We start from the raw sequence: 18,573 nt of genomic DNA, 5'->3' as shown, positions 1-18,573 counted from the left end.
AGCGTGTGTGTTACAGCTAAGGATGGAAAGATCAATGTCCCAAAGTGTCTGCAACCTTCACAAACCCCAGGCAGATAGGTGGTGGATATAGGCTTGTGATTTCTGTCTTGGTGACACAAAGCCCTAGGATAAGTTTAGAGGTTCAGACCCTGCAAACACATGCAGGATGGATGTGTGCAGCAATGTTGCTCTCAAGTAAGCCAGCTACATGGGCCTGTGCTTTCAGGTTGCTGACTCTGAACCCTCAGTTCAAAGGAGGATGAATTGCACTGTGGCGCTGCAGGACAGCTAAGCTGTAACCTCTGGAAGCAGCCCTGAAAGAAACTTTAAAGTTTCTATGTTAGAAGTTACAGTTTAGGTGATATAACAGAGAAGTCTTCCCATGTGCCAAGATTTGGGTTGCTTGGGTGGCACAGCAGGAGAAGCTGCACCGCATGCTCTGCCGCCTATCCCTCTTGGTTTTCCTTGGGGTGTATATTGTAGGAGAGTATGGCTGCTTCCCATTCATCTGAACAAAGTGCTGGGAAGAGGGTAAGGGTGGTGTTAGTATTTCATCACTTCACACATGCTTTTGGTACAGTTTGTCAAGGTATAAATACCTTTCTCCTTTGTCTGGTGATGAGCCTCAAACTACAGTCACTACTGTGTTTGGCAGCAGCACTCTCTCAGCAGAAGCGGTTGAGATGAGATGAATGGAGCATAATGATATAATTGTAATCACAAATAAGGGAGGAGGGTAGATTGTGAAGATAGTAACAGTAACAAATGACAACACTACTTTCAAAGCAGTGTTTGGCTAAGGTGTCAGCAGGAGTCTTTCCATGGTATTGTATTTTCATTTAAACATCCTTGGAGGTATTATCATGCTTACTCTAAGCTTAGCTTTGACTAAAAAAAAAAAGAGATTTTTCTACTGAGAAATGTCAGCTCTCACTCTGTAAACTTTTTCTTGCAGTTAAACATGCTCAGGTAACATTGACTATTGAAGTACCTGCAGGACTGAAACTGATGCCTTTGCCTTGCTGAGGTTGGAAAGACCTCGTTGAGCTTGTTGAGGTGAAATGGGTTCACCTAACATGTCTCACTTGAGAGATACTACTGGTTGGATAGCTCAGATGCTGGGCAGTAGTACAGCAGTCAGTTGTAACCTGTTTGGTTATGACTGTCATAGAATCATAGAATGGTTTGGGTTGGAAAGGCCCTTAAAATCATCTAGTTCCAACCCCTCTGCCATCCTTTGCCTTCTGAGGGCAGGGATGCCTCACACTAGACCATGTAGCCCAAGGCTCTGTCCAACTACCAGGGATGGAGCATTCACCACTTCTCTGGGCAACCCATTCCAGTGCCTCACCACCCTCACAGTAAAGAACTTCTTCTTTGTATGTAACCTAAAATCTCTCCTGTTTAAGCTTGAGTCCATTGCCCCTTGTCCTATCACTATAGTCCCTAATGAAGAGTCCCTCCCCAGCATCCCTGTAGGCCACCTTCAGATACTGGAAGGCTGCTATGAGGTCTCCATGCAGCCTTCTCTTCTCCAGGCTGAACAGCCCCAACTTTCTCAGCCTATCTTCATACCAGAGGTGCTCCAGCCCCTGATCATCATGGCCTCTTCTGGACTTGCTCCAACAGCTCCATGTCTCTTTACCCTTCTGTAGGCAAGTTGTGAGCAGTGCTGACCACAAAATAGAGGCAGGATCAGCATTACTGCAACATTAAACACACAAAAAAAGCAGTACACCACTTAGTCCCATTGTTATACAGCAAGATGTTGCCTTTAGGGAGCTACATAGCTGTGTTTGTTTCTAAATAGTTAACAGTTACTTGGAGTTTCTCTTAGCTTTTAGCCTTTTGGCTTTTTTGTTCTGTAAGTTAACCAAAGTTAGGTGTTTACTTGTGGATTTTCTCATCCTGTGTAATGTTACAAATGGTCCTGCAGCTGACACAAAAGGTTATTGAAGCATCAATGTACCCTGTCTGCAAACAGCTTTGGAAAAATGGAGACAGCTCCCACAGGGGCTCTAGAACAAGATCCTGGGAATTCCCTTTGCTCAGGTACCAATTTCTTGGCAGCAGCTATGAACCTTTCAGGAGCAAGGGGTCTGCTTCTTCCTGATGAACATGAGGAATGCAAGGAACTACACTAGCTGTGATCTGGAAGGGCAGCAGAACATTTCCTTGTCTTGATATTTGGTTTTTCCCTCTCTTTCAGCATGAATAGCCGTACCCAGGAAGGTCTGTATGCATGAATATCATGGAGGAAACTCAGCCACAGCTCTCCCAGCTTCAGGCTAAGGAAGGGTGAGTCACATTAGGATTTTGCATATGCAGAAGATCTTTGTGTTAGTTAAGTTACGCTGATTCAGGAGTATCCTGCATGCCTCTAATTCACCAAGGGGAAGCTGTCTGCCTCACCCAGGAGATGCAATAAGGGCAACTTTTTAAATAGGATCATTAGGTTTCCACTAGAGGCTGCACTGGTCTGAGCACACTTCCCAGTACAGGCACACTCAGCACCTCCTCACCTGGAGCCATGCATGCAGGAGGAATTTGCTACAGAAGCAATAACATGAGTTTAATATAGCAGCCTCCCTGGGATATGAGCAGTAGCGCCTAACACATTAGTGTCACAAAAGCACTGCATCAACCACCCTTGCAAAATCTCACTGGCAGAAACCCCACTGGTGTTTTTTGTGGTGAAGCAGCTTTGGTGATGATGGCTGCAACTACACCCAGCTATGGGCTGCTGCCCGAGGTGCAGACCCTGAGCCCCAGGTGAGGAGCAGTGGCAGGTAGTGCTCATGGGCTTCCTTAGGTTTCTGTTCAGATGGGGCCTGCAGGAGCAGGCATGGGTCACCAGCTCAAATGCCAGTTCCCGAGTCCTTCAAACCATGGTGAGAAGAGCTGCAAGAAGGAAATGCCTGGACTTTGTAGTTTTCCACCTACCATGTGTTTATTCACAGTGCTACAAAAATGGCTTTTGGAGTGAAAAGGTAAGAGCTTCGGGTTGAATGGTGTACAAATAGTTAAGTGTTTTGCTGAGGTCTACTTATTTACTGTCCTGGGTTGTTTTCTTGTAGGAGGTGCTCTCAGCTTTTAGCCTTCTGGCTTTCCCATTTTGGCTCTGTGGATATTCACATATGGGGGTAGCTCTGATACATCTGTAATTCAGCATGTCTTTCATGAGTGTGGCAAATTGGGTCTCTGTCTTTTATAGCCTTTTGAGGCTTTATGCTTTGCAGGACCATTCACCCCTGCCTTGGTTGATGACTTGAGCAGATGTGTTGAATTTAGCCCTAAGACTTCCACCTTTGCAGGTAAAGAGGTATGTTACCATGCTTAACATCAAGATACTAAACATTTATATATATTTATGAAGAACGTCAGTTGGAGCAGCATGGAGTTGGCTATGTTTCACCCCTGGAAAGGAGCTTCACCCCTGGAAATCACTTACTGGAAGGGGAGAGAACCTGGCTGCTGTGACTATAGTTTGATGTACCCAGTTTGTTTAAAAACAAAGCATGGGTTTAAAAACAAAGCATGGGTGTGTTTGGTAGCAGGAGAGAGCTCAGAGAAATGAGAAGAATGAGGTGCCTGGTTTTGCCTTCTGTGTTGTTATTAAGAGGGCTTTAGGAGTTCCTGTTGGCAAACAGCCCCAGCTGGGGTATCTCCTGTCTGAGCCCCTGTTATAAATAACTCTTCACTGAATCCCCATCTTCCTTTTAAACTAAACTGGTAGGACCTCCTGGCCATCCCTTTGGTAGGGTTTCTGGAGCAGATGCTCTCTATTTTCAGCTGTACCCCCAAATGCTGTGGTGCTGACGGTGTTGGACAGTGTGACACTTTCGGGTGGAGGGGACGGTACAAGCGGCGGGGCTGGGGCACAGCAGGCGGAGGGGTGCCGGGTTTCCCCCCGCAGGCCAGCCGGGTTGGGGGCGAGCAGCGCGGCCAAGAGAGGGATTCAGTGCCATTGCTGCCGTGGATCGAGTGCCCCCTTGGCGCTGCCCTCTGGGGCTCCAGGAGGCTTTCGGGTCTCGCCAGGTTACCGCGGGCGGCCGAGGCGGTGCCGCCGTCCCCAGGGGAGGGCCGGGGGGATCCCGCCTCGCCGCCCGGCCCCTTTGCATTGCGCATGGGCCCTCCCCGCCGGGTGGCCATGTTGCAGACCTAGCAGCGCAGAGCGGCGGCGGGCCGGGGAGCGCAGCGTACTGCACCGTACCGCGATGGCCGTGGCCGTGGGGAGACCGGCGGTGGGTGCTGCAGCGGGGCGGGAGGATGGATCGGCCGCGTGGTGCGAGGCTGGCGGGGCATCGCCCCAGCGCGGCGGCGTGCAGCGCCGGGGATGGCAGGGTGCGGTGCCCGGGGTGCAGTGCGGAGGGTCGCGGGGTGCGAGGCCGGAGGTGCTGCCGCCTGTGCCCCTTTTCCAGGGCCCGGCGGGGTCACACAAAACTTTTTCGCCCCGGTTTGGGGCCGCGGGTCTTTGTTGCAGCGGGGCCGGGCCGGCGGAGGGTAGCTCCTCCCGAAGCCCTCCGCTTGAAGCGGCCGGGAGGTACCGCGGTGGTCCCCGGGCTGCTCCCGTCGGGGCTGGGGCCGCGTTCGGTGTCTGGCCGCGGGTGTTTCTGCTCTGCCTACTCCCATGAAGAGAAAGCTGGGGAGTGGGGAGGGCTGTGCCTCGTACGCGGTGGGCAGCAGCCCCCGGGAAGAGGTTTCAGAGCCTCGGCTGCGGCAGGAGCAGTGGTGCAAATCCCGGCGTGGGAGTCTTCGGAGGCACACGCGTGCTCTGCATCTTCCAGCATGACCGCGTTTCTGGGGATGTGGTGGCCGGGAGATTTTTACATCCATGTTGAGAAAGACGTAAGATTTCCCTTATAAAGGAAAGGTGGGGGGGAACCCAACCCAAAACCCGCCAAATCCACAAAAACTAACAGATGCTATTCCCGGGAAGGGAAAAAAAGTAAAAAATCTGCCTTGCATCGAGCTTGCAGAAACGTGAATGAAACTCCGCCGTGACCAGACTGAATGCACTTTTGTGCATCGTCGGCCGGGGGAGGGAGAGAGACTTGACCGATCTCCCAGTAACTTTTTCAGTGCTTGTGAGTGAAACAGATGTTGCCCGTGAGCAGAGGACTTGAATGTGGCTCCTTCTTGTAATAAGCACATGGTCTGTGTTCAAGATGTGATCAGGGTGAGACAGTTTCTCTCAGCTTTTATTATACACTCATGGATCTGCGGGGCTGTGTGGGTCTTCTGATGTGGCAAAGCAAATGTATGAAGAATGGGGCTCATGGTGTTACTGGAGGTGGGAAGTAATGCTATTAAGCATAGAAAGAGCTGATGTTTGTTAACAGAATACCTATGAAGTATTGCAGCTGTTTGTGAAGCTTCTTTTGAAGTGACTCCTTGATCTTAAAGTCCGAAGCATGCTTGGAAATAGAAATTTGTCTTTCGGTGTAAGAAGATGCATTGAAATTGTTACTTGAGTTGGTTTTAAAGGCAAGCTGAAGGGTATTGCCAAGCAGAGCCGTTTTGCTTTGTGTGGAGCAGCAGCCTTGCAACACGAATAGGCTTAGGAACATGCCTCACTGCAAGACATGGTTGATGTTTGTCTTTTGCTTTGTTTTTCTGTCATTATATTAAACTCAGCTTCTTGCAGTTTTGGTGAATTTAAGTTCACAAGCAATCTCCAAACAGCATCTGCAGAGGGTTTCACACCAGTTAAACTTAATTCATATTTGAGTGCCACTGAGCCCAGTCCAGTGGGACTGACTGCAGAATAAAGCATCCTCTGGTGTGAGAACCACGTGTGTGGGAGAGGGAAGGATGAGGGCACTCAGCTTCCTCCCAGGCAACTGGTGGGCAGGCGTTCATCGTCCAGAATCAAATTGCTGCTTTTGGAGAAGAGAGTTGTCTTGTCTTGGGGTGATAAGAGAAGAAAGGACAGTGGGCTGGTGTTTGGTAGATGTTGGGGGTGTTTGTCTCGGACAGCTCTTATCTAATCCTCTCTGCTACTGCTTTGAATGCTGCTGTTGTTGCTGGGGGGTGGTAGGGAGTTTGAAGAAATAGTTAATTATATGTTAAAGCAAGACTGATGAATGTTGGCCTTTCAACATAATAATCATATTTTTATAAGGGCCCTTAGTGGTATGTGTCTTGTTGGAGGGTAGAATTAAAGGAAGGGGGAAAGAAAAGAGAAGGAATGAAACAAAAAGCAAGTCAGTTTGACTAAAATCGATGATTGCATTCCTGAGTCACAACCTCTTATGTCCTGGCAGGGTATGACATTATGTTAATTGTAAAAGCATGCATAAAAAATAACTTGAGTGAACTGCTCTGAAGTGCCTGTGTTTAATTGCAGGTGAGCAGGGCGTGTTTTGGTGGGATGGGCGGCTTACATTTGAGGGCCCTGTCCCACAGATGTGAAAGCACATGTGTACTGCGCTGCCTGTAATTTCATTTGACTTAATGGAAATGGATCTCGGTATGCAAACGTAAAGGCATGCATAAGCAGAGTTTTGGCACAGTTGGTGCTGGGAGCTGCCATGGGACCTCTCAGCTGATAAAAGCCATGCATGTGCTTAAACATATGTCAGGGTGGAAGGATGCATATGGGCTCAGTGTGAGATAAGCCACTTGCACTCTGCAAAATGGTGACGTGTGCTGGGCAGTAGACTCTCTTCCTTCTCCTGGGTTAATTCCCAGCATCTTCACCAGTGCTGGATGGTTTCTCAGTAGTTTGAACCATGGAAGAGGGCTCTGTCCTTACTGCCATTCTCTTCATTTGTTTATCCTAAGTGCTTACGGAATCATAGTTTGGCCTAGCTGAAGGAGCAAAACTAATGCTTACTCATATGTATATACAAATTTGTTCTCCCCTCCAAGTCAAACAAAAATTGATGGAGAATAAAGCTGGAATACAAATTTTACATAGGGAACACAGAAAATGGTATCTGAGAAATTAAAACAGCACAGTGTATTCTTCCATCTGTTTTAAACACACTTGATAATGAGAAGCTGTCAGGAGTGGAGGGGATGAAAGAGGGAGGCAAGAAGATAGAGCGGGGCTCATGGAGCTGAAGGCTTCACGTGCATTATCTTTCTCTGAGTGGCAGAGACCCTAGGGTCAGCAGGAGCTGTGGGGCAGAGCCTTTGCAGCACAGCCACCATGGCCACTGGCCTTAGACAATGAGATGAGCACCAAGAAAGGGGTAACTCCTTGTCTCTGTCTGCTGACAGGTCAGCAGTGCCTTGGCTACTCCAGATTGTCCCTTTCCAAGTTAACTGCAAGGCTGAGCTGTCCCTGCTGCCTGGTATCCTCCAGGGAGCATTGTGGGGCTGCGGACTCTCCTCCCAACGGATGTGGTGATTCTGCGGGCTTCTGTGGCCCGACTGGGGCTGCTGAGATGGCCACGAGCATGGGGTTTGGCTTCCTTGCCTGCTTTCACCTGCCAGGTCTGGCTTTTAGGACCTGGCCTGGCTCAGCTGCCTGCACCAGGGAAGCAGACCTGGGTGGTGCACACAGGACTTTTAGTTTGTGAACTTAATTTCCTTTGTTCACCTCAGCGCCTTGTTTGCAGTAGGAAATTCTTTCAGGCAATTCCTGTTGCTTCTGTTGATGTTAACAATGCTGGGAACCTGCCTTCTCCTTGCCTGGTTTTCAGCACACCCTCGGTTGTGGGGCAGGTTATGTGTCCAGTCCACCACAGTCTTGGAGCCTCTAGCTTTCCAGCATGAAGTGAGCTGAGCTGGAGTCAGGATCTGATGGTGATACTTGGAAAATCCTTATTTTGTGTGGATGGAATCATGGGGGATTGATTTCAGTGTCTGCATAGGGCCTCTGAAACAATGGTGGAGATTGGCTAAGCAAGCAGCCTGAATCTGAGAAGTAAAATATTTATTCAGAGCTGAGGCATGTTTAATATGTCCCCCTCCCACCCCTGCAGCCCCTGAGAGAGATGGCTTTGCTGGCTGGCTGCCTGCTCCAGAGCCATTTGAGGGTTGTCACTTCTCTTGTGCCCTTGGTGAGCCTCTCCCTCTCAAGGTATTGGTGAGAGCATGGGCATGATGCTGCTCCGTAGCTTATGCCTTGCTCTGCAGGAGAGGTGCCAAGGGGACAGGGTCTTCTGTGGACTAGGCAAGTGCTTCTGTCTTGTCCATCCTCTTTGTTGGCTTGGTTTAGCTGCAGGCTTCAATCCTATAAGGTACAGTGGCTCTTACTGGAAAAGCTACTGGAGCTGTTTTAGCTTAGAACAGTTAGGTGCAGCCAGGTGATGCAAAAAGAAATAGAAAAGCCCCACAGTAGTGCTTCAAGCTTTTTTTAGGTACGCTGTCTAGCTGCCTTCACTTCCAGCTCTGTGAGCAGCTCTCCAGCCTACTGTAATAAGTGATGCGTAATAATGGCTCAGACAAACACCACAGGGCTGTTGGCATTGGGCATTAGCACTGGTGGAGAATGCTTGAGGTTGGAGACAGAAAACCAAGTTCAGCATCTTGCTGTTTTAGCTAAGAGCAGCAGTAACAAAAATTTACCCAAAATGTTCTTCTTTTTCCCTATAAGTGCTGGTTTGTGTGCCACCATGTGATGCTTTCAGTAAGATGGGAATAAGAGATGATCTTTCTTGGCTGCTTCATTACATGTGAATGTCTTTCCCCCTCCTCTGGGGGGAAACCATGGTGCTGCTTTAGATTCCAGAGCTGTTCTCATCTGCAGCTTGGGCAGATACGGTTGCTGTGGGTGTAAGGCAAGGCCTGCTTGGCCTTGATGAGGCAGACAAGGAAGAGCCATAGGAAGGAGGAAGAGTTCCCTGTGGTTTTGTATTAGCAATGCTCAGCCCTTCTGCAAGCTTTCTCCCTGATTGCGCTCTCTGCTTGTCCAGCATAAGTGATACCCACTGTTGGCTGAAATGCGGTCCAAAGGATATTATTGGCATTTCACTAATAGTACAATTATCTTACTGAGCTCTGCAATTCATGTATCTTGAGCTATCTTTAGGACTCCTTATTTTAAAATCCAGGCTGTGCCAGTGTTTAGGAAAAGTGGCCTTAGGATCTGAATTTGTAATTAGAGCCTTTGAAGTTGCTGAAAATATGGAGGAGCTGAATCTTTTTCTTGGAGGCTTAGGCTTTTTGTTTTCTTTAGTAGCATCCCACATAAGGTGATGGCAAACGGCAGACTACTGCTGTTTTTGGGGGTGGTTCTTACTTGTGTTGGGGTTTTTGTTGTTGTTTTTCATCTCAGCTTACAGCTTCTTTAGATCTTTCTATTACCTAATTGCATTTTCTGTTACCGTTTCTGCATCCCAGATTTATTTTCAGATGGGATCTACCTGCTGGAAATATGTTATTGAAGAACAACTGTAGTTGTGGTTTATTTCTCTACCAGATCTGGTCATGAATACTTGGCAGAAGCTAATAGAGGAAGGCTTGTTTTAGAAACCTTTTGGGTTTGCCACATATGTTGCCTGCTTTGCCAGTGGCTCCTGAGAACTGATTGCTGTGCACAGCAGTAGTTCTAACATGAATTGTTTCTGCAAATCTGCATGCATCTCGTGCCTAATTCAGAAATTATACTAACCTCTCTCATGATGGGAGTGGAAGGGGAGAAACAGTGTTCTGAATCCTGAACGGGATATTTGTACATGATTTGCAGGACTTCTGGGGATGTTTGTGGATCTGAAGGTGTTGAGCAAAGTCTGTTATGCCGGGGGAATAACTGGGCGCTAAGTACAGTGTACTGTATGAGACCCAACAGAATCTGTTGGTGGGATGTGTTGTAAGCACCAAGTGTGCAAAGTGCTTTGCTTAAGCACATTAACATGGCTTAAGTTTCTGACAATCTGGTGGTGGCAGCCGCTGTTTTTGTCTGTAAAGAAAATGAAGGTGGGAAGAGGAGCGAGTTTGGTAGACGGCTTGCTTGGAGACAGCATGAGCTTGTCTTTCCCTCTTCCACAAGGCAGCACAGTGACTGACTCGCAGGGAAGCACAAGAGCACAAACTGCAGTAGAGATGAAATTAGAAGCCTGCACTTATTCTTTCAGAGAGAGGTTCCCACTTGTAACCACAGCCAAATCTTTGCCTTTTAAAGCACACAAATCTTCTCCTTTCAGTCCCTTTGAAAACCCACCTCCTCCAGCCTGAGTCAGCCTAGGAGCTCTTGGCAGCTTCCAGATGAATGAAGGATAGCAGGCTGATGGTTCTGGCTCTGTTTTTCAGGGCAAAATTTGGCAGGCAACAGCCGAGCTTGGAAAAAAGAAATTTGCAACCTGGAAAGGTGAAGGTGTCTGGTTATCGTTGACACTCGTACTTGGCATCTCTCTGCAATAACATGGATTACCCTACATCCTCCAGATGTGCATAGGAAATGTACAGGGTTGCCAGTAAAGAGGCTGTGCATAAGTATAGTTGGATTTTCCTTTTTTGCTTCTTTCATATGATGAAAGATTTTGCTTTTTTTTCTTTTATCTCCTTCTGTTTTAATTGGTAAAATTAAGTTTCTTAGGTATCTGCAGAATGAACTTAGAAACAGCATGGCTAATAATATTTCAATAGTCTCTGGTTTTATTCTGTTCCTAGTTTGAGATGTCAAGACTGATATTTTGAGAAGCTTCAGAATTAACTGGAAACAGTTCTCATTTATTCTTAGTTTTCACAGCTAAAAGATTAGGTTGTCATACTGTGAGCAGGTATATTTCTAGCTGCAAATGCTTGCAGTGATTGTAAGGTTTAACACAGCTATCTGGGGCTGAACATATGCACTCACCAAATCTTTGTGTCAGGACCCCAGTAGGAGCAAGGATTTTACTAAATAGTCTGGTGACTTGCTCTAGTGGTAAATCACACCACTTCACCATCGCATCCTTGGCTGCTGCTTTTCGTCCCCTGAATCTGTTTAATGGCCAGGTTGAGCTATGGAAGGTCTCATTGTGCCTCGTTTCTTGGTCAGTCACAGTTCTGTGCTCTGAAATTTTCTGGCCGCATGTAAGTGCGAGGGTGCAGGCACTGGGGGTGGGGGGGAAAGGTCATTTTTCAAATCCTGTGTCAGCAGTTGTATCTGAGCAGCTTTCCCTAGTTGTGGCTGGGTAACTCACCTTGCTGCTGTTTTTAACAGAAGAAACAATGAGTCAATGATGATGCTTTTATTAGTGTATAGAATCAGAATATCAACATTTTTAATTACATTTGAAAATGGTTTTGTTCATTTTCTGTGTATTGCATGTAAGTTCCAAGCCGGGAAAATCCTTAATTCTTCTAAATGAATGCTGTCCTGTCACAGTGTATCTTTTATCACAGACAGCACCAACCTAGTCTCATTCTGTTTCATCCGTCTCATTAATATTGAATACGTGGCACTTCAGTATGGCAGTTAAGCAAAGCGGGGAATTTCAGCAAGTATCTGACATCAGCAAGCAGAGATTAAATGACATCTAAATGCAATCTGCTATATATAAATTAACTGGCATTTTCCAGGAGCATTTGGCCTAATTTGTTTTATTTTCCTTGGGGGTTCAGTGGTTGCAGCACAAGTCCCTGGTGTCCCGTGGAGGTAGAAAGTGGCACCAGATCTGGGAGCTGATTCCCACTGGGGAGAAGCTGTGTGTAACTGTTTGCTTCCAGCCTGGGGCAGCTCTTCAGCGAGGCAGGGGTATCCCCTCCGTGGTGCTCTGAACTACAAAGAAGCTGGGCTAAAAGCTGAAACTAAACAAGTTACTTTGAAGTGCCTTACCTTCTGGGATGCACCGTTGATGGTCACTGAGCAATTGGAACCATTTAGTTTGGCATCTGATGTATAATTACCAAAAAGTAGTAGTGTCAGGGGACCTTGGCTTTTGTTTCCAGGTAGCTGCATATTCATCTTGCTGGAAAACACACTTGCTATTCAGCACTTGGAGTTATGCAATTATTAATTATTAGACCATTAATTACAAGAGCCACTTGGGATTAAGATTTGTGTGGCTGGCATGCTACAAGTGTTTCTGCTCCTGATTTGCTGGGTGATCTTTGGTGAATGCTTTTGTTCCCTCCACATCCACATGTAAAGCAGGTGATAATTCCTTTCCTTCTGTAAGGTACAGATCTGTGATCAGTGAATTAGTAGCACGGCAACAGTCACCTTTGCAAACCTACCACTATTGCACCAAATCCAGTGGGATCTTGTGGCACAGAAACATTACTAGACTAACGCTTTTAATTAAAAACACTGTCATGAAAATAACTATTCAAATAGGGTAATATGAGAGTTATTTTTTTCAGGAAGGATTAAAAAGTAATTTCAATAAGGAAGAAGGGTTTAAAAGTGAGCAGTGGGAATAACTCCACTGACCTTGTTTCTCTGGGTTTACGTAAATGCAATTCAGGGTAATTTTTCACACAGAGCATTCTTCAGAGATGGCGAGTTTCCTTGTTGTAGGCCAGAACCATTTAAACATGAAAGCCAGAGGTGTGTTGGTTTTGCTATTTAAACAAAAACATGATTTGAAGTTGTGGTCTGACGCATGTCTGGTGTCTCTTACCAGCACAGCTACCTCCCCCCAAGGTTTGGCCTCACCAGGAATGGGACTCAGAAAAGCATTTTTCCATGGGACGTGCATTACTTGGTTTTAATGTAACCTAAGGAAAGCAGTATTTTTTAATAGCCTAACCAAGCAACCTAATGATTTCTTCCAGTGGGATGAGCCAGGAAGCTGGAGGGATAAATCCAGGCAGGCTAGCTGTGATACAGCTTATATGCAGGGAAGAGAAGGATAAAGTTCACACAGGCTAAAAAATTGGTTGATATTTCCGATGTGAAATAGGTGATTAGTCCCTGTGTAAAATATACAATAGGGAGTCCCAGGAGAAAAGCATACAGATGCTGTGTTCATCCACACCAGCTGTGGTAAATGAGTATTTTTCTGAACTGTGTGTGCTGAAATGTCTTGGCAACGGACAGCTGTTCAGGGCAGGGGACATGGTATTTCTGGCTAATGCAGTGCCTTGCAGAGGAGGGTCATGGCCCAGTGTCTCTGGGTTCAGTGGTGCTGCATGGTAGGAAGGAGGATGGAGGTGCTCTGACTGCTCTGACTGTCCTGAGGTCAACACACACTGGCCTACACAGGACCAGGCTTTTGTGCTGTGTTGTTACTGTGGTGTGTGGAGTGAGAACCTTAACACTGCACGTACAAACCCAGCTCTTTCACCTGGACAGTCGTGATAGGAAGGGAGCAAGAGCTGGGCATTATCCTTCCTCTTTGAAGGCTTAAGTTCCCAGACGAGTTATTTACCTATCAGACCACAGCTGCTCTGGGGTGTAAGCAACCTATGCAGTGCTGCTTGTGGCTTCGTGTGTTATACTTACCTCCTTGAGCAATATGGAGGTGGAGACTGCTGCATCTCCAGCCTTCACTGTGCTAATAAGGAATACACAGCAGCACATCACTTGCTTTGGTATTTCTCATTAAATAACTCGCGCCAAGGGCAAAAATGTGCACTGCACATGGGAATTGTGCCGCAGTTTGGGGTTAGGCAGGTCTGCAGCAGTTGGACTTAGCATGTTGGAGCAGGGAGCTGCTTCACGTGAACTTATTTTGCCTAGTCCTTTGCAGGAAATGCTTGCTTGGAGCAGGCTGACTTCGGGTTCGTCTTCCCAAATCCTTCAGTTTGGCTCCATAAAGTTGTGACAGTATTTACCTGCTCTGTCAGGTCTTTGCAACCTTGCTGCTGCAGAGAGATGAAGCACAGTGCAGTGGAGCCCACTCTTTCAGCAGGAACCCTGCTCATCTGTCAGTCGTTCTTGCTCTGTGCTCGACTTGTGCTCAGCTGTTACGTAGTATGTGCTGGCATAGTTGGCCAAGCTAAACAGTTCAGTGCTTTGCTTACAGAGGGATGCCTGATGTGCCCTGCTGCTGATCCTGGTCTTCCAGGAAAAAAAGAGCCATTGAGATTGAACCTAGAGAATAGGATCTGGTGTGGACAGCCTGTGCACTATGTGAGACCCTAGCTAATGGAGCCGTGCATTGCCTGGTGGTCTGGTGCGAGGAAGAGCAGCCTGTTGTGAGCTGCCTCTGCACTCTCTTGACTAGGTGGTAGGATGAGAGGTGCACTTGAGCACCAGATCACACTTCTTTGGAGTGACAGCTCTTAGGGGAGAAAGAGAATGAGAAATCTGAGTAATGAGTCTGCAAAGCTACAGCAGGAAGTAAGTGCAGCAGACACAAACTAATGGCAAATCCCCTTGCTCATTACTGTTACTCAGAGAAACAGCCTTGCAAAATGTTCCATTGTTTGCTTCCAAAAGTTATCCTTGAGCTATGCATTTCAACATAGTGCAGTATGTCTTGTCTGTAGTCATGAGGTTGCAAGACTTTGAATTCTACCAGGTACGTGTTTAGCTGGACTGTCTGGGAGAAGTGTGAGCAGCTGGACTGTTCAGGTGGGTAGTAAGTACACCAGTAAACTTGTTCTGTTCCCTTTTGGGATGCATCACAGAATAACATCGGAAGTGTGGGTTTAATTTACCTTCAGTCTGTTACAAGGAGTGGCATGGGTTGCTACAGCACAAGTCTTGACAAGAGGGCAGAAGTTAAGAGTACGTCTGGATCTGACAGCTTTTGCTTTCCTTTAAAGTGTGAACGTGACTGGAGTGGACAGTGAAAGCAGAATGTGGTGACCAACATGATCTCCTCTGGGGATGTGGATGCTGGCTCCAGTTTAACCTCTTAGCAGGGCTGCATCAAAGGCTGATGACGTAGCAGCCTGTGTATGGAATAACTTAAGATTTTAGAGGAACGCCATTCCAGTGAGCACGAGTGAATGCCAGTGATTTGCAAATCTCTGCCAATGGTCTTGTGAGCAGTGGCCTGCTACAAGAAGAATAACACTGGATTAGCTCAGGGTGATGTTTGGAAGTGTTACACTCAGTTCCTAAAGACTAAGCCTTCTGCAGAGCAGCACTGAGCAGCATATTCTGAAGTAAGCAGAAATGTATTAAATATGAGTTGTCTTCATGTATAAAACAAGAAGTGGAAGCAATGCAGGGAGGTGTTTTCAGCTACCAGCTTTTCCCAAGGAGCCTTTGCAATATCTCTGTCATTTGGGAAGACAAGTCCCTTGTTTCAAGCACTTGGACTCCGGGCAAATGCCAGGTCACTTGATCTCAGAGCTCCAAGGCAGTTTGGTACCATTTCAGACCTATTATCTGGCTTGGGAGCTTGGTGCTGGGTGCCTTTTCTGCCCCTGAAGAAATTGAAACCTTGCCTTGGCACCAAAGTGGAGAGCCAGATGTGAACCCTGCAGCACTCCCCTGCCTGCTTCCAGCTTTTCAGTCTCCTGTTTTTAATTAAACTGCCATGAAGATTGCAGAAGCCAAAGGTCCAGCTCACAAGGGAGCCTTGGTATGCGGACAGGAAGTATTTGACAGCATGTAGTGTTGGTGCTTGCCTTCCACTCGTGGTTTATTTGCTTTCTGCTCACCCAACTGCTCTGTGGCAGGGCTGAAAACACCACTTAAGTCTGGCATTTTCCCTTCGTGTTGGTTTTAATAAGGAAGTGGTTCCTTGCGCCTGAGGAGCACTTCAGATGATAGCTACCCCTCTGCAAGCCCTTGGAGTCTGTCTCTCTGCAAAAGTTCATGTGCATTATTTAGCTGTGAGAATTTTTGTCTCTTTCAGAATGATTACAGAAGGAGACTTGATGTAGTTAATCTGTGTTACCTGATGAGTTTTTGCACTTTATGCCTCCAGATGCGCTCACATCACAGAGCAGTGCTTGCATCTGGGCTGCTGGAGTGGTTGCCTTCTGCAGGGCTATTTTCCTGGTGTTAGAGCCCAGGAACATTTTGTAGTTCATGGCCTGAGCTACTGGATGGAGGAGGTATGGCTGTCAGACAGGAGGATGAAACTCCTGTGTCAGGTTTGTTTGAGGAGGCTGGATATGGGAACCTGCCAAGCAGAAACTCCTCAAAGACTCACAGGGGCTGGGAGGGTGTTATTCCCTGAGAGGGGACATGTGGAAACTTGGTAGCTCAGCCTGTGGTTGTCAGCTGTAGGGGAATGGCTGGTGCAGAGTGCTGCCTGTCGTTTCCTGGGGCTGCTGGAGCTCTTCAGGGACTGTGCTGTGGGTGAGAGCTCACTGATGAACAGTGAGAACATCAGGAACCTCTGCCTTGCCCCTGCAGAGCTTAGTCATCAGCTAGATGCAAGTTCACTGATCTCTGTTTGAAGACCTCATGTTCTGATAAACCATATACTCATTTTTAAATGAATGTTGGCTGTAATGCTCAGGGCTTTCTCTTGTTTTTTCTTCCATTTCCAGGCTGAGTGTTGCTCCTACTATGTGTGTAAATGACTGCTTCCTGCCTCTCGGTACAAATGCCAGTCTTCATAGCAGACAAGTTGAAATACAACACAATCGTCAAATGTTCTGGAGCTTTGATGTGGACCATGAGATCACTGAACATGTGGCTCTGCCAAGGACAGTGTTGGGATGGACAGCTTAGGAAAAAAAAAACTCTAGGAAAGATATTTCTGGAAATGTGAGGGGGGGGACCGAAAACCCCCCTTACTGATGGGAGTAGGTGTGTGGGGAAAAATCCAGTGACAAGAAACTAAGTTTCCTTCTCTTTGAGATGCAAGTCTCCATACTTTGATCAAGTCAAAATACAAAGTTTAATGTTATATTTTGTAATAGGGGAGTTCTGTCTGATGTCCAGAGCTCAGGGATTTACCAAATGAGAACTATGCCTGCTGTCATAGCTCCTGAGTGCTGGCCAAAGGCCATTGGACCCCCTTTCTCTTAATCACCTGGAAAATGATAAATCACTGATACAGCCCATAGGATTACAAGCCTTGATGATGAACCTGCTTGCCAAGTTATGGACATGCAGTGATATATCAGAGGGGTCTTAGATTAGTCATAGGAAACCATGCAGAGTGTAGCTGTGTCTATTAGTCATCGCTAAGTGAATTAATTTGATTAAGTATATATGGTGGTGTTAATATGTCTGCTTTCCCCCTGGGTTTATAAATCAGTTTGGTCTTTTGTCCTGTTAAATATGTGACTGCAAAGTCTGTCATCAGCTTATTGCATGGGTGATGCTGTTAAAGTTCTTGGTGTATGCAGCAGGGCTGATTCCCCTTGCCAACATGAGGGCAAAGTCAAGAGTAAGTCCACAGAAGACACAGCCATTTCCTTTCCTGCCAGTGTACCCTGGAACTCTTACTGCTGGAAAACCGTTGTGGTTAATGTCCCATTAATGTGCAATAAGCTTCCTGAGGTTGGGGGGCAGGGTTTGCCCCTTCCCAACCCCCCCTCTTACACCCCCCCCCCCCCTTTTTTTTTTTTTTTTTTTTTGAGTGTGTGTGTTTTCCTGATGGAATAAACTTCCTATGGCTGGAGCATTGGGCCCCCTAAAGCTGACAGTAGGTTTTGGATCCATGTCTCACAATTATTTTTAAGAACAGGATTTTATGTTACAGGATGCATTTAATGAGTGTCTGGAATGTAGCCACTGGTGTAAGTTTATAGAAATAGCATTTTCCTTTAGGAGTTTGTTTTCTAGTAGTTATTGAAAATAATACTTAGTGTTAATAAAACTTAGCAACAGCCAAAAGAGAGCTATTTTGCTCTTGTTTAATTCCTTCTGGTATGCATTTATATGCTCTTCCCATTGAACTGCTTTGTTTTGGGGTATGTATGTTGCTTTTTCTAGAGTAAAAATTAGAATTGTTCACCAAGAAAAGCCAGGCTTATAAAAACAGAGCAGTTGGCTGAAGGATTCAGGGCCTGGCAGCATCTAAACCTCCTCTCATGAAGGGAAGTGGGGGACTTTGAGGGTTTATTTATTGTTTTTTCTTTTCATATTGGACGGTCTGGAAGAGATTTCCCCCTTCCCAGCCCCAGGAATTTAATGTGGCGCTTTTTCTCTTGATGGCTGTTGATGGAAAACTGGTGCTTGTGGGAAGCTGAATGTGGGATTAGTTTCATCTCTTAAAGAGTGAGTTTCCTCCCCTGCAATCTAGATACGCTTCTTGAAAACTTGCTGGGGGGATTCAGTAATGCTGCTGATCTGGGAATACATACAAGCAGGTTGCAGGCTGTAAAATATGAAACTGGTAGCTCTGAGCTGACTTTGCTTACAGAGGATGGGGAAGGAGGAAAAAGGGAATTGTGAAGAGGGGGTCATGGGCAGGTTTTTCCACATATAGCAGCTTAAGCCAGTTTTGCATCTGGCTTTATTTGCATTATTAGGGTTAAACTAATAAATCTGGTTTAAATCCTTGACGATGGGAAATTGCTGTTTGCCAGTGCTGTGTTCCAAGGAAGGGGTTTCTCCAGTCTGGCTGCCTGGTCTGCATGACAGATTATAAAGCCTTACTGCACGCTCATGTTGTTATCAGTTATCACCTGTGACTTAGTTTTTTATATTAAGCCTTACATTGGCCTTTATTACTGGCTTTAGATATTCCCATAGTCTCATGCCCAGTATAAAATGGGTAGTTGTTGGGGAGGTTGCATCAGTTTCAGTAAAAAGTTGGTTCTGTTGGCTTGCATTTGTGTACAGACCATTTTATTTCCAGTGTTGAGCTTAACCTCACAGCAAAGGCAGTG

General features: G+C 46.5%; 1 protein-coding gene across 5 annotated transcripts in view; it reads left to right on the top strand.

Annotated features, from left to right (window-relative positions):
- Window positions 1–18,573, top strand: part of SEPTIN11 (septin 11) — a 61,904-nt gene that overhangs the window by 6,009 nt on the left and 37,322 nt on the right. For 4 of the 5 annotated variants that reach the window (XR_008975010.1, XM_057429983.1, XM_057429982.1 and 1 more), the window contains exon 1: window positions 4,149–4,244. The exons of the other annotated variant lie outside the window; for it this stretch is intronic. Coding sequence is in view for 3 of the 4 variants with exons in the window: in XM_057429983.1 (XP_057285966.1) it covers window positions 4,218–4,244 (27 nt within the window). In the remaining variant the exon portion in view is untranslated. Of the gene's footprint in view, window positions 1–4,148; window positions 4,245–18,573 lie in introns of those variants that run through there. 5 annotated transcript variants of the gene reach the window in all.

The sequence above is a fragment of the Pezoporus wallicus genome, unplaced genomic scaffold (genome assembly GCF_028554395.1).
Source record: "Pezoporus wallicus isolate ANWC-B61680 ecotype Strahan unplaced genomic scaffold, APGP_CSIRO_Pwel_v1 contig_7351, whole genome shotgun sequence".
Lineage (NCBI taxonomy): Eukaryota > Metazoa > Chordata > Aves > Psittaciformes > Psittacidae > Pezoporus > Pezoporus wallicus.
The sequence above is the reverse complement of the archived record's forward strand: the minus strand, read 5'-3'. Positions and strand labels throughout refer to the sequence as shown.